The sequence below is a fragment of the Bombina bombina genome, chromosome 5 (assembly GCF_027579735.1).
Source record: "Bombina bombina isolate aBomBom1 chromosome 5, aBomBom1.pri, whole genome shotgun sequence".
Taxonomy (NCBI): domain Eukaryota; kingdom Metazoa; phylum Chordata; class Amphibia; order Anura; family Bombinatoridae; genus Bombina; species Bombina bombina.
The window spans coordinates 201561150-201577730 of NC_069503.1; the positions used below are offsets into that span (position 1 = coordinate 201561150).

General features: G+C 37.0%; 1 protein-coding gene across 1 annotated transcript in view; it reads right to left on the minus strand.

The window, feature by feature from the left end:
- The window catches only part of VIPR2 (vasoactive intestinal peptide receptor 2), a 254823-nt gene that overhangs the window by 17681 nt on the left and 220561 nt on the right, over positions 1-16581 (minus strand). The window contains exons 9-11 of the mRNA XM_053715672.1: positions 10687-10778; positions 10308-10437; positions 10178-10219 (exon numbers count right to left, since the gene is read on the minus strand). Coding sequence (XP_053571647.1) covers positions 10178-10219; positions 10308-10437; positions 10687-10778 — 264 coding nt within the window. The remainder of the gene's footprint in view (positions 1-10177; positions 10220-10307; positions 10438-10686; positions 10779-16581) is intronic.

Genomic DNA, 16581 nt, shown 5'->3' on the forward strand with positions numbered 1-16581 from the left:
AAGTGAAGAACCAAGGATGTCGTCAATTTGCCCAGTTTAATACTGGACAAATACTCACAAATTCTAAGCCTCACCTCCCTTGTGGTGAGACCTACATATTGTACTTCACAATCAGTGAAAGTTAGAAGGTAAATTGCATACATTGCTCTACAGTTTGTACAGCTTGAATGCTCAAAGGTTTCTCCTGTTACACTACTTCTGAAATATACTCTAGTATCCAATTTATCACAGGCCTTGCATTGAAAGTTGCAACATCTGAAGACCCCTTTATACTGTAACCGTGAACTAGTCCCATGGACATCCGATTTTAGTTGTGTAGGAGCTATCCTATTACCAATAAACATCCCCTTTTTGAAGGCAAATCTACACTTTTCAGGACCAATATCTTCCAGTCCATCATCTGCCTTGAGCATAGATAGGTTCTTCCTTAAAATATTGCAAATTTGCTCAAATTGCTTATTGTATTGGGTAACAAAGTTATCACCCCTAAATTCTTCACTTCCTCTCCTCTTGCGATTGTACTTAAGAAAGTCTGACCTATCCCTATAATCTATGTCAGTTCTAACTAATTCAATATCCCTTTGTTTGTACCCTCTATCCAGCAATCTTTTGGTGAGATCTGAGGCATGTTTGACATAACTATCATTACTCATGCAATTTCTTTTCAGCTGTATAAACTGACCTCTCATTACTGATTTGAATACTCTTCTGGGGTGGCTGCTCTCGGCATGTAATAAAGTGTTGCTGAAATAGGTTTTCGATAAACTTCAATAACCACTTTCCCTTAACTACTCCCTTTTAGAGTAACATCCAAGTAGTTTATACTTTCTATACCAAGCTCAAAAGTGAATTTTATTCCTGCACCATTCCTGTTAAGCCCATCCACAAACATCTCGGCCTCGGAAGGGCCCCCACGCCAGATAAAAATAAGGTCATCTATATACCTTCGGTAATATACTATGCATTCCTTATCCGGAAAGCTACCCCCAAAGATGTGAGACAGCTCCCACCAACCCATAAATAGGTTTGCGTAGGATGGGGAAAACTTTGCCCCCATAGCTGTCCCACATCTCTGGAGGTAAAACTCTCCTTCAAAGGCAAAAAAAATTGTGGGTTAGCAGGAACTCTGCTACATGTAAGATATATTTACAAAATCATCACTAATATTCCTTCGCAAGAAGAAATTCAATGCTTATAAACCCTTATCATGCTGTATTGAAGAGTACAACGAAGCGACATCTACAGTCAACCAGATGTAATCTCTCTCCCATGTGATTGACTCCATTTCCAAAATCAGCTGTTTTGTACCACCCAGAAAACTGGGAAGCTGTTTAACTAGGGACTGGAGTATTTCATCGAGCTACTGTGAAAGATGTTCAAATACTTGATACCACTGATAATAGGTCTGCCCACCACATTCGAGAAAGACTTATGGACTTTGGGTAAGAAATTGAAAATGGGAATTACTGGATATTCTACCAAGAGGTAAACTTGTGTTTTGTCATCTAAATAACCTTCCTCTTTCCCATCATCAATTAAATGCCCAAGTTCCTTCTGAAGCCTATGCGAGGGATTAAATTTGAGTTTTTCATACTGTCAGGGGTTATTAAGTTGTCTGTATGCCTCATTGATAAAATATGATCTGTCCATAACTACAAATGACCCCCCCCCCCTTGTCTGCTGCCCTAATCACTAGTTCTTTGCGTTCACCTAGTTTGGTGAGTGTTAATTGTTCTTCCTTTGTAAGATTCCTTCTCTTGTTCTTTTTTATACAATAGGCTAGTTGATTTAGGTCTCGTTCAACCCTTTTTTGAAAGTTCTCCCGGATTTCTCCACTAGACTGAAGAGGATAAAACCTAGAGGCCTCCTTCAATAAGGGACCTTTGTCTATTTGATTATCCACCAATGTGTGTGCAAGGTTACCCTCATTATGTAATACTTCTAAGTTTTCTAAATCACATTCTTCTTTAAAGCTAAGACCCCTGTCGCCAGATTTTCCATTCCCTTCAGAATGAACCAATGGACACTCTTCATAATCATATTCATTCTTGAAATTTTTTTTAGAGTAAGATTCCTAATTAATTTATTCACATCGATTAAAGTCTGAAAGAGATTGAAGTCCTCACTCGGAACAAAATTTAGGACCTTCAATTCTATGTCACTCAGATGATGCGAGGACAGATTGATGACTGCATTTAGCTGTATTTTGTCTGTGACCTCCCTCTCCTCAGGGAAAGGGGGTTTCTTATTTGCCATGAGGTGCCATGTTGAACTTCCAGTGACCAGTATGAAAGAGTGTGAAAGCGATAACACCAAATTTAACACACCTGCTCCCCATTCACACCTGAGACCTTGTAACACTAATGAGTCACATGATACCTGGGGAGAGAAAATGGATAAATGGGTCCAATTTTGACATTTCCACTTAGGGGTGTACTCACTTTTGTTGCCAACGGTTTAGACATTAACGGCTGTGTGTTGAGTTATTTTGAGGGGTCAGCAAATTTACACTGTTATACAGTCTGTACACTCACTACTTTACATTGTAGCAAAGTGTCATTTCTTCAGTGTTGTCACATGAAAAGATATAATAACATATTTTTCAAATATATATATATATATGTATTTATATGTGTACATATGTATTTATATGTGTATATATTTATTTACAGACATATATACACATAAATATATATGTACACATATATAGAAATACAGTATATAGAAGTGCACTGAAGACCTTTGCAGTTATGTAGATGAATCATGTAAAAGCATACTTATGCAATATTTATATTTAATAAAGGTTTTAACTATGTATTTACTGCAAATATTTTACATTCCAATGTTCTGCACATAGCAGAATATGGTCTATGATATATATTTATACTGTATATGTATATATCTATAAATCAATACAAATTTTTGTATAGAAAATTAGCACAATTTTTTGCATATATATATATATATATATATATATATATATATATATATATATATATATATATATACATATATATATATCTATACCTATATATACAGTATATATATATATACCTATATATAATTTTGTATACATACATGTATAGGTATAGAAATATATTGTACCAAAATACTATCAGATATATGTAGAAATATTTATTAATGAATAAATAGAACATATTCTTAAACATTAGAATGTGAAAAAAAAAATTTCATGTCAGGTTAGAGCAAATGAGAATATGGGATCATGTTTGGGCAAGAGTGGGGTGTTAGGCTTTTTTCCCACTTTTTTTCTCCATTGACTTCTATGGGGGAATAAGTGAATGTGCACGCGATATTCTAAGTTCAGATTTTTGTGCTAGTCAGGTTACTGCTAGAGCAAAAACAGTTAACTTTCAACTCATAATACAAGAGCAACACATGTGAAAAAATCTTACTTCTAGCACAATTTTCACTCCACTCGTAATTTAGCCCAATACCTATAAAATAGCTCTAGTTTTGGCGGCCATCTGAACATTAATCTGTCTTCAGCTGCATGTTTCACTGAGGCTAACAGTAATGAATGAGCCGGTGTGCAATGGGGTGGTGAAGATGTCCTGGGGCCCGACATTGTCCGGTGGCTGCAGCACCTGGCCTGCCAACATTATGTGAGATCCTCTGAAAGTTTGGATATTCATATGCTAAGTCCTACCAGAGGCTGTTGAGTACAGATTAGTTTGAGCTACAACTTGAAAGGGTCATGGTGGTGGTCCATTTGTTGTATGCTGTATGCACCTATGGAACTGAGACCATAGTGGAGATCCCTAAAAATAGAGAAGTTGGCAGAGGAGAGATTTTGGGGAATGCAGACACAGAGACCGCTTATCTATACTTCTCAGCAATGGAGCCTCTTAATGATAAATCTAGATCCTTACCAATTTATGTTTGTTATCTACAGGCAGAAAAGGAAATCTATGCCTAACTACTAGATGGCAAGAAGGAAAGCTTTAGAACTTAAGGAACATTAAAGCTGGCATTGGGTAATCTTGAGGATCAACAAATGTGTCATATTTTAAATGACATGATACTGCTCTGCTAGGCCCTTCAGATAGTTCTCTATCAAACCAATCCTGGCCAGTAGTCTTCTTATCCCGGAATCAAGTAGAGAGATAAAGAAATATCTTTTGGACAATAGCGTTAAGACCCAGGAGGAAGATTATTGAGCACAAGGAAAATAACTAGGAAACGGAATACCAGAAAATGACCGGATTGGTCAAGGCAAAGTCATCAAGCCAGGAGACAGACCAGACAGGAAACTGGATAGCAGAATCAAAGTGCAAAAAGCTTAGTCAGGCAGATCCAAAGTCAAAAACCAATCGAGCAAAAACAGAGTTAACGCAGCAGGCAGAAGAATGGTCAAGGGAGATCCGAGTCACAAGCCAGAATTCAAAATCCAATAAAGCAATAAAGAACACCCACGAGAAAAACTCAATACTAGGGCAATAAGACAGAGAATCCGGAAGGCATTTAAAGGAAAAATGGCGCCAAAAATTACACAAAAAGGATGCGTCGAAAATTATGTGGCACGCAAAAACCCGACGCCAGTCATCAGAGATGACGCAAGACAGGCTGCATCAAAGGAATAACCGCATCATAGGAACAGCGTTGTAGCAACCGCTCATGGCAACTCGGCATCATAACATACTCATATGCCACACAGTTTATTGCTAACACGATATATGTTTGGAATTTCTTTATCTAGTGTTAATCATCAGTAAAATGCACTAATAACAGCATATACTATATGAGGATTGCACTTAGTCTGAGTGCTTTTTTTTTCTCCCTCTTATCGTACTAGTTGGAGGGACTATTTCTTATATAATTGCACATATTATTCTAGGTTGCTGAAGTTTATCACTATAGGCTTTTATTACAATAATGTTTTGTTAGACTGAAGTCTGTTATGAAGGAAACATTTTACTACGACTAACATTTGTACAGCTTCCAACAACTGGTTTCTAATTTGTGCAATGCTGTTTTATAATATAAGGTTATATACTGTAAACCTTATACTTATAACCCTTTAAGTGTTGTATTTTGCAGAGTCCCTCTATTTTTCTCTCTTATACAAGCTAGTAGTTACAGTGGTTAAGTTTAGAGGGAATGATTACCTCCCTGGTATCTCCTAAAGTTCTATGGTATATTTACTATTTATATAAAAATAGTGGCTCGGTAGGGGAATGTGCTTAAAACATTAATTCAAAGGAATATTGTGAGGAAATAAGATTTTTGTTAAAAATGAGATGAATCTCATCCAACAATAGGGGGTGCACAGAATGTCAGAATAATAAATAAACACCAATATAGATACAAATTCAAATATATCTATATGTGTATATATACTATCAAAATAGGTAAATACAGGGGGCAATATATATATATATATATATATATATATATATATATATATATATATATATATATATATATATATATATATATATATATATTTAGAACAAGTACCAGCTGTATATGGGAAATAATAATATGGTTGAGTAGCAGAGATGCAAAAAATTATTGGTTGCAACTCCGGTGCAAAGGGGTAATGAGTAGAAAATGTAATTAGGAAAAGAAAAATATTAGAAAATATCCTTAATCCAGCACACACTCATATACCAATTTTATGCAGCAACCCTCAGGTGACCTATGCATTCAATCAAAGGAGGCAGACAAAGGCAGTATGCACAATCAAAATGTATTATACTACTGCTCAATTTACATATATCCTATCCCTAAAGCCTAGTACAATAAACTGCGACTTAAGGAATGAAAACCTAGCAAGTAAATAAGCAATTTACAATAACAACAAACTGCGGTTCTGTCAAAATTCATAAAGTCCAGTAGTGGGCGGCTGTAATCTTCGCATGCAAGTAACAATTGAGTAAGTGTAGCGGTGTCAGAAAGCAAAAGTAAAAGCTAGATGATTAGTTGCCAAGCTATATGTCGACATTAGCAGTAACACAGTACATGGATTGTTAGATGCAGGATAGCCAGTCCGTGGTATAACAGAAACCAAACCACAGTCCGCTATGGTGGGGCGGTACTTCCCCGTATCTTCACAGTGGGTTAATGACAGCTCACCTTAATCTCTGCAGTCATCCAATATGAGGAGCCATATATCCGCTTACCTCCGCTGCGGGCTTTGTGAGATACAGACCCTGCTTAATCGGGGCAAGATTTGCGGTGCTGCTTCCAGACAGGCAGGTTAATTCCACAGATGAGCTGACCACTGCCTTTGCTGTATCCATCCTAGAAACCAGGTCTAGGATAAGCCAGTTCTTCATGGGGGTAAACCGCTCTCCACCAAACAATTCACCACGCTCACGGAACTCCTGTGGGCGTGAACAAACAAACGACACGTGTTTGACTCAAAACCTCAATTCCTATTGGGCTTCATCAGGCATATGATTATTGCGTATCATCGCTAGACTTTATATCCGGTTGCCAGGTGAAATGGTTAACCCGTTAGGTGTTAAATACAGTTGGCTAACAATTTAACAATAACTAAAAAGTCAAAATAAGAAGTTGATGCTAAGTAAGTCGAAGTAAACATCTGATAATATTAAACATTTTAATTCCAGACATTGGCATTAAGTGGTACCAAAGTGTACAAAGAACATAGGATGGTGTAAACCTGGGGAATATAAGTGGATTGAGGGCACATATACAATAAGTCATTGTCAAAGCTATAAAAAGGAGCATAATTTAGCTCTTCATTAAGACCATTTGGTTGTATTGTGTCCAAATTAAAAATCCACTTACATTCCTCTTTAAGGAGGGCATTATCCCAGTCACCACCTCTTTCAGAAATACTGACTCTTTCTAAACCCATGTAACGTAAGTTAGTAACCTCGCTATTATGGAATTCCAAAAAATGGCGTGCAATTCCACTTGTTTTAATACGTTTTTTTAGGATGTCACGTCTATGTTCTTTCATTCTTTCTTTGAACTCACGGTAGGTTTTACCCACGTATTGCCTGGGGCAAGAACACGAAAGAACATAGACTACACCCGTAGTTCTACATGTGATATATCCTTTAATTTTATGGGGGACACCCTTTGTATCTGTCATTGTTCCTCCTCGTAATAGATATTTACACATTTTACATTTGTTACACAGGTAACATCTGTTCTTTGGTTTAGTATTTTGTAGCCAATTTGCAGACTCATGATTAATAAAGTGACTATGCACCAATCTATCCTTAAGAGAGGGTGCTTTTTTGGCAGTTAATAATGGATAGTCACCTACATAAGGGTAGATGTCCTTATCTAAAGTAAGTAGATGCCAATGTTTAAATAACACTGCTTTTATGTCATTCCAACTCTCATTATAGGTAGTTATCATTCGTACCTTTTCATTACTGGCAATATCCTTTGTTGGATACAACAAGGTTTGTCTATTGGTATTACTTGCTCTCTGATATCCTGATTTTAATACTCGCCAAGGGTAGCCACTATTGCGAAAGCGTGTTTTTAAGTCATCAGCATGTATTTTAAAGAGGGAGTCAGTGGAGCAGTTATGTCTATGTCTAAGATACTGTCCCACTGGAATGCCTCTTATCTGTGATGAAGGATGATGGCTTGATGCTTCAAGAAGGGTATTAGCCGCTGAAGGTTTGCGGTAACTCTGTGTAGATAAAGAATTGTCCTCTTGTTTAGTCACCAGCAGGTCTAAGAACGAAATCTCACTCCTGCTGTAGCTAAAGGTAAATTTCAGATTTAGGACATTATTATTTAAGTAAGATATAAAATCTTCCAGTAACTCAACAGACCCTTCCCAAAGCATCAAAACATCATCAATATAACGAATCCATAATGTCACCATACCATCAAATTTAGGAGGTACATCTAAGACAGAGTCCAACTCCCATTTACCTAGGAACAAGCAAGCATATATGGGGGCGCAACACGCCCCCATTGCTGTTCCCAGGATTTGTCTATAAAATCTTCCATCAAATTTGAAGTAATTGTGTTCCAGAATGAAACGCAATAGATTGATCACAAACATAGTGCGATTCTCGTATCTATTGCCCCTCTGTTTAAGGAAATATAAAGACGCTTCAATCCCCAAATGATGAGGTATTGAGGAATAAAGCGCCTCAACATCAATTGTTATCAGTAATGTTGTCTCAGAGAGGACAATGCCATCTAAATTATGTAGGACTTCTGTTGTATCTTTTACGAAGGAGGGGATTGAGGAAAGGAAGGGTCTTAAATTCCAATCCACAAATTTGGCAGCATTTTCAAAGAGACCTCCCTGACCTGAAACAATGTCTGGAATTAAAATGTTTAATATTATCAGATGTTTACTTCGACTTACTTTGCATCAACTTCTTATTTTGAATTAAAATGTTAATTATCGATTGATCCTTTTCTATGTAAATATAAAGTATTTTATGGTAGATAATTACTGTGTGTTTGTTCCTTTTGAACAATCCCGAGGCCAGCTATGTGTGCACTTTTTAGTTATTGTTAAATTGTTAGACAACTGTATTTAACACCTAACGGGTTAACCATTAAACCTGGCAACCGGATATAAAGTCTAGCGATGATACGCAATAATTATATGCCTGATGAAGCCCAATAGGAATTGAGGTTTTGGGTGAAACACGTGTTGTTTGTTTGTTCATGCCCACAGGAGCTCCGTGAGCGTGGTGAATTGTTTGGTGGAGAGCGGTTTACCCCCATGAAGAATTGGCTTATCCTAGACCTGGTTTCTAGGATGGATACAGCAAAGGCAGTGGTCAGCTCATCTGTGGAATTAACCTGCCTGTCTGGAAGCAGCACCGCAAATCTTGCCCCGATTAAGCAGGGTCTGTATCTCACAAAGCCCGCAGCGGAGGTAAGCGGATATATGGCTCCTAATATTGGATGACTGCAGAGATTAAGGTGAGCAGTCATTAACCCACTGTGAAGGTACGGGGAAGTACCGCCCCACCATAACGGACTGTGGTTTGGTTTCTGTTATACCACGGACTGGCTATCCTGCATCTAACAATCCATGTACTGTGTTACTGCTAATGTCGACTTATAGCTTGGCAACTAATCATCTAGCTTTTGCTTTTGCTTTCTGACACCGCTACACTTACTCAATTGTTACTTGCATGCGAAGATTACAGCTGCCCACTACTGGACTTTATGAATTTTGACAGAACCGCAGTTTGTTGTTATTGTAAATTGCTTATTTACTTGTTAGGTTTTCATTCCTTAAGTCGCAGTTTATTGTACTAGGCTTTAGGGATAGGATATATGTTAATTGAGCAGTAGTATAATACATTTTGATTGTGCATACTGCCTTTGTCTGCATCCTTTGATTGAATGCATAGGTCACCTGAGGGTTGCTGCATAAAATTGGTATATGAGTGTGTGCTGGATTAAGGTATTTTCTAATATTTTTCTTTCCCTAATTATATATATATATTTATGTCGGTTTTATTTGTTATCAACTGTAGTCCCCAGGTAACAAAATCCAGTAATATGTAATGTTAAGGGAATGGGTACAGTTCAAAACACTTGGATTTTTCTTATCCTGCTCCCAATCGATACAAGGCTGCTCTCTCTTCTCCCACTTGCAATTTGAAATTCCTAGAAAACAATAAAAAAAACAAGAGAGGCACCGTATGTGCGTATCAATCAGACACAATCTTTGGTATAATCGGCCAAATGCAGGGTACTCACATTTGGTAAGACCCAGCAAGCATCATATATAACTATAGGGTGCTAATACCAAATGTGAGTACCCCACGTTTGCACGATTATACCAAAGATTATGTCTGATTGATACGCACATACGGTACCTTTCTTGTTTTTTTCTATTGTTTTCTAAGATGTTTTTTTATAGCAAACACTGCAGTATTGACAACAAAATCTGTGTTTATATTCTAGGCCTACCATACACTGAGCATTAAAATCTATATGGCATTGATAAAAAACACTGCTGCCATAGAGTTCTAAAGACACGTGAACACTCCTGAGCTCTTATGAGCCTACCTAGTTTTCAATAAAAGATACCATGAGAACGAAGCAAATTTGATACGAGGTAAATTGGAAAGTTATTTAAAATTGTGTGATCTATCTGAATCATGAAAGTTTAATTTTGACTTCACTGTCCCTTTAAAATAATCTTAAGTATGTTGATATAAAATGAAAAATTACTTACTTCTGTGTTTAAAAAGCAATACAGAATAGTCACAACAAGACCCTGTAAAACAGAAAAAGTTGAAAACTTAGAAAAATACACTATATATTATTTAAATCAGACTTATTTTTTAACACACAAGTTATTTTACCTGAAATGATCCAATGATCAATTCAAACCATATCTGGCAATCGCTGGCATTTGGCATCGGGAAAACTGTAAACACCATATAGTGAACTCCAAATAACGGAATGAGCAGAAGGGTAGATTTTGTAAGTCTCCTGATGTAAATCAAAAACAAACTATTAAATATATAATCCTATATATATTTTAAAAAAGAGATTTTTTTAGTATCAAATAACACTTTAGACATACGTATATAACATTGAGAGTAAAGATGGGCTACAAATCTCTTTGAATTGTGCAATATTTTTAACTTGTGATGTTGCACCAATTTATTCCATTGTTTTACAAACAGGTTTTACTGAATTTAGGCCAAAGACTGTATCAAAAAAAAAAAACCCACATACTTAAACTGTGACTGGTCATTGCCACCAACATCTGGTGATCGTATCTTCTGAAGCAGAATCCGTATGATATTAATGAAGAGACAAAAATTAACCTGTAAGATAGAAGCAAGTGTAAACAATTCTTTAAGTAACATGAAATAATTGCACTATAAAATGTACTAAAATACAACTATAACCAAAGATCACATTTTCATATAGTTAGTACATTATCTACAGACTTCATCAATTTATTTTGCCTACAGGAGATTGCTTCCTTTATTTTGTCAACTACACTTTTTTTCTTTTTTGGTTGTAAAGTAATGTAAGTTTAATCATTAAATGGTAGTAATGTTTTGGTAAACATTTCTATAAGTGCAATCGTTACCATGAAAAGTGCAAATGCAATCGCGAGGACGCAATATTTTTACTGCTAGAACCTATATTACAAGTTGCGCATGAAAACATAATTTATGTAAGAACTTACCTGATAAATCCATTTCTTTCATATTGGCAAGAGTCCATGAGCTAGTGACATATGGCTTTACAATCCTACCAGGAGGGGCAAAGTTTCCCAAACCTCAAAATGCCTATAAATATACCCCTCACCACACCCACAATTCAGTTTAACGAATAGCCAAGTAGTGGGGTGATAAAGAAAGGAGTAAAAAGCATCAACAAAGAAATTTGTAATAATTGTTTTATACAAAAAATCATAACCACCATAAAAAGGGTGGGCCTCATGGACTCTTGCCAATATGAAAGAAATTAATTTATCAGGTAAGATCTTACATAAATTATGTTTTCTTTCATGTAATTGGCAAGAGTCCATGAGCTAGTGATGTATGGGATATCAAATACACAAGATGTGGAACTCCACGCAAGAGTCACTAGAGAGGGAGGAATAAAAATAAACAACAGCCAAATGCTGAAAAAATAATCCACAACCCAAAAGATAAGTTATTCTCATGACGAAAAGAAAAACTTAAAACATCAGTAGAAGAATCAGACTGAAACAGCTGCCTGAAGAACATTTCTACCAAAAACTGCTTCAGAAGAAGCAAATACATCAAAACGGTAGAATTTAGTAAATGTATTCAAAGAGGACCAAGTTGCTGCTTTGCAAATCTGATCAACTGAAGCTTCATTCTTAAAAGCCCACGAAGTGGATACTGATCTAGTAGAATGAGCTTTAATTCGGCTTGACCCGACTCCAAATAAGCTTGAAGAATCAAAAGCTTTAACCAAGAGGCCAAGAAAATAGCAGAGGCTTTCTGACCTTTCCTAGGACCAGAAAATATAACAAATAGACTAGAAGTCTTTCTGAAATCTTCAGTAGCTTCAACATAATATTTCAAAGCTCTTACCACATCCAAAGAATGTAAGGATCTTTCCAAAGGATTCTTAGGATTAGGACACAAAGAAGGAACAACATTTTCTCTACTAACGTTGTTAGAATTCACAACCTTAGGTAAAAATGAAAAATTCAAATGAAGTCCGCAAAACCGCCTTATCCTGATGAATAATCAGAAAAGGAGATTCACAAGAAAGAACAGATAGCTCAGACACTCTTCTAGCAGAAGAGATGGCCAAAAGGAACAATACTTTCCAAGAAAGTAGTTTAATGTCCAAAGAATGCTCAAACGGAGGAGCTAGTAACACCTTCAAAACCAAATTAAGGCTCCAATGAGGAGAAATTGATTTAATGACAGGCTTAATATGAACTAAAGCCTGTACAAAACAGTGAATATCAGGAAGTTTAGCAATGTTTCTGTGAAATAAAACTGAAAGAGCAGAGATTTGTCCCTTCAAGGAACTTGCAGACAAACCCCTATCCAAACCATCCTGGAGAAACTGTAAAATTCTAGGAATTCTAAAAGAATGCCATAAGAATTTGTGAGAAGAACACCATGAAATGTAAATCTTCGAAACTCGATAATAAATCTTCCTAGAGACAGATTTACGAGCTTGTAACATAGTATTAATTACTGAGTCAGAGAAATCTCTATGACTTAATACTAAGCGTTTAATTTCAATACCTTCAAATTTAATGATTTGAGATCCTGATGGAAAAATGGACCTTGAGACAGTAGGTATTGCCTTAACGGAAGTGGCCAAGGTTGGCAACTAGACATCCGAACAAGATCCATATACCAAAACCTGTGGGGCCATGCTGGAGCCACCAGCAACACAAACGATTGTTCCATGATGATTTTGGAGATCACTCTCGGAAGAAGAACTAGAGGTGGGAAGATATAAGCAGGTTGATAACACCAAGGAAGTGTCAGCGCATCCACTGCTTCCGTCTGAGAATCCCTGGACCTGGACAGGTATCTGGGAAGTTTCTTGTTTAGATGAGAGACCATCAGATCTATTTCTGGAAGACCCCACATCTGAACAATCTGAGAAAACACATCCAGATGGAGAGACCACTCCCCTGGATGTAAAGTCTGACAGCTGAGATAATCTGCCTCCCAATTGTCTACACCTGGGATATGAACCGCAGAAGTTAGACAAGAGCTGGATTGCGCCCAAACAAGTATCCGAGACACTTCTTATATAGCTAGGGGAATGTGAGTCCTACCCTGATGATTGACATATGCCACCATTGTGAAATTGTCTGTCTGAAAACAAATGAACGATTCTCTCTTCAACAGAGGCCAAAACTGAAGAGCTCTGAGAATTGCACGGAGTTCTAAAATATTGATTGGTAATCTCGCCTCTTGAGATTTCCAAACTCCTTGTGCTGTCAGAGATCCCCAGACAGCTCCCCAACCTGAAAGACTCGCATCTGTTGTGATCACAGTCCAGGTTGGCCGAACAAAAGAGGCCCCTTGAACTAAATGCTGGTGATTTAACCACCACATCAGAGAGTGTCGAATATTGGGATTTAAGGATATTAATTGTGATATCTTTGTATAATCCCGGCACCATTGATTCAGCATGCAAAGCTTGAGAGGTCTCATGTGAAAACGAGCAAAAGGAATCGCGTCCGATGTTGCAGTCATGAGGCCTAAAACTTCCATGCACATAGCCACTGAAGGGAATGACTAAGACTGAAGGCGCCAACATGCTGCAACCAATTTCAAACATCTCTTGTCTGTTAGAGACAGAGTAATGGACACTGAATCTATCTGGAAACCTAAAAAGTTGACCCTTGTCTGAGGAATCAAAAAACTTTTTGGTAAATTGATCCTCAAACCATGTTTTCGAAGAAACAACACAAGTTGATTCATGTGAGATTCTGCAGAACGTAAAGACTGAGCTAGTACCAAGATATTGTCCAAATAAGGAAACACCGCAATACCCTGTTCTCTGATTACATAGAGTAGGGCACCCAGAACCTTTGAAAAGATTCTTGGAGCTGTTGCTAGGCCAAATGGAAGAGCAACAAATTGGTAATGCTTGTCTAAAACAGGAACTGATAATGTTCTGGATGAATCGGAATATGAAGGTAAGCATCCTGCAAGTCTATTGTAGACATATAATGCCCTTGCTAAACAAAAGGCAGATTAGTCCTTATAGTCACCATCTTGAAAGTTGGTACTCTTACATAACGATTCAAAATTTTCAGATCCAGAACTGGTCTGAATGAATTTTCTTTCTTTGGGATAATGAATAGATTTGAATAAAACCCCAGGCCTTGCTCCTGAAAAGGAACCGGCATGATTACCCCTGAAACCTCCAGATCTGAAACACACTTCAGGAAAGCCTGAGCTTTTACTGGATTTACTGGGATGCGTGAGAGAAAAAATCTCCTCACAGGAGGTCTTACTTTGAATCCAATTCGGTACCCCTGAGAGACAAGCCTCTGAATCCATTGATTTTGGACAGAATTTATCCAAACATCCTTGAAAAACCTTAATCTGCCCCCTACCAGCTGAGCTGGAATGAGGGCCGCACCTTCATGCAGACTTAGGGGCTGACTTTGGTTTCTTAAAAGGCTTGGATTTATTCCAACGAAAACGATTAGAAGCCTTAGATTTACCCTTAGGTTTTTTTATCCTGAGGCAAAAAAACTCATTTCCCCCCAGTAACAGTTGAAATAATAGAATTCAACTGAGAACCAAATAAATTATTACCTTGGAAAGAAAGAGATAGCAATCTAGACTTAGATATATCAGAATTCCAAGATTTAAGCCACAAGGCTCTTTTAGCTAAAATAGCTAAAGACATGGATCTAACATCAATTTTGATAATGTCAAAAATGGCATCACAAATAAAATGATTAGCATGTTGCAGTAAGCGAACAATGCTAGATATGTCAGAATCCAATTCTTGTTGCGCTAAATTCTCCAACCAAAAAGTTGAAGCAGCTGCAACATAAGCCAAAGTAATTGCAGGCCTAAGAAGATGACCTGAATATAAATAGGCTTTCCTTAGATAAGATTCAATCTTCCTATCTAAAGGATCTTTAAAGAAAGTACTATCTTCCATAGGAATAGTGGTTCATTTAGCAAGAGTAGAAATAGCCCCATCAACTTTGGGGATCTTTTCCCAAAACTCTATTGCAATTGCTGGTAAAGGATACAATTTTTTAAACCTTGCAGAAGGATTAAAAGGAGTACCTGGCTTATTCTATTCCTTAGAAATCATGTCAGAATAGCATCAGGAATAGGAAAAACCTCTGGAGTAACCACAGTGGGTTTAAAAACAGCATTTAAACGTTTACTGGTTTTAATAGCAAGAGGACTAGCTTCCTCAATATCCAAAGTAATTAACACTTCTTTTAACAAAGAACGCATATACTCTATTTTAAATAAATAAGTAGATTTGTCAGTGTCAATATCTGATAGATCCTCATCAGAGGTGGCTAATTCATTATGCTGTTGGTCATTTGAAATTTCATCAACTTTATCAGAAGTTTTAAAAGACCTCACGCTTATTAGAAGGTGGAAATGCAGACAAAGCCTTCTGAATAGAATCAGTAACAAATTCTTTAAAATTCATAGGTATATCATGTACATTAGAAGTTGAGGGAACTGCAATCGGCAATGTACTATTACAGATGGAAACTCTATCTTCATGTAAAAGTTTATCATGAAAACTATTACAAATGACATTTGGAGATATAATCTCCACAATTTTACAACAAATGCACTTAGCTTTGGTAGAACCGATGTCAGGCAGCAAAGTTCCAGCAGATACTTCTGAGGCAGGATCAGATTGAGACATCTTGCAAAATGTAAAAGAAAAAACAACATATAAAGCAAAATTATAAATTTCCTTATATGACAGTTTCAGGAATGGGAAAAAAAGCAAATAGCATAGCCTTCTGACATAGCAAAAGGCAAGAGGCAAAAGCAATGGGGTAATAAATAATGAAAAAAATTTGGCGCCAAGTATGACACACAATGTAACAGAAATGACACACTGGCGTCACTAGCAACGCAACCCTGTGTGAACCCCTGCATCAAATATGACACCGGAAATGACGAACTTGCGTTAATGGACGTGCCTTTCACGCCAAAAAATTTTCATGCCAAGAATGACGCAATAAAGTGTAGCATTTAGCGCACACGCAAGCCTTAGACAGTGTCAGGGACACTGTACCTTTAAGCAGTAACGTTCCTTTCTTTCCACCTATTGGTTGCTTTCCTGTTAAAATCCTGCAACTTCCTGGCAATCACTGCTTAGTAATTTTCGTTTGACCTACAAACTCTTGAAGACCTGAGCTAAACTTGAATTACACCTGAGAAGGGATAAATCCACTGTTTAACTATTTTCCAGTCTCACAAGGACAAATTCAACTTCATCGTCTGTGGCTGAATACACCAATCAATCTGCAACTCAATTAATCAAATCCTCAGAAGAGTTATACTAAATTACATCGAAGTGATAAGGATATCACAACTCTCACCACTGCTGTCTCTGCCTTGTAAATCAGTCAGTTTGTTTCGTACCGTATCGGCATCTGTA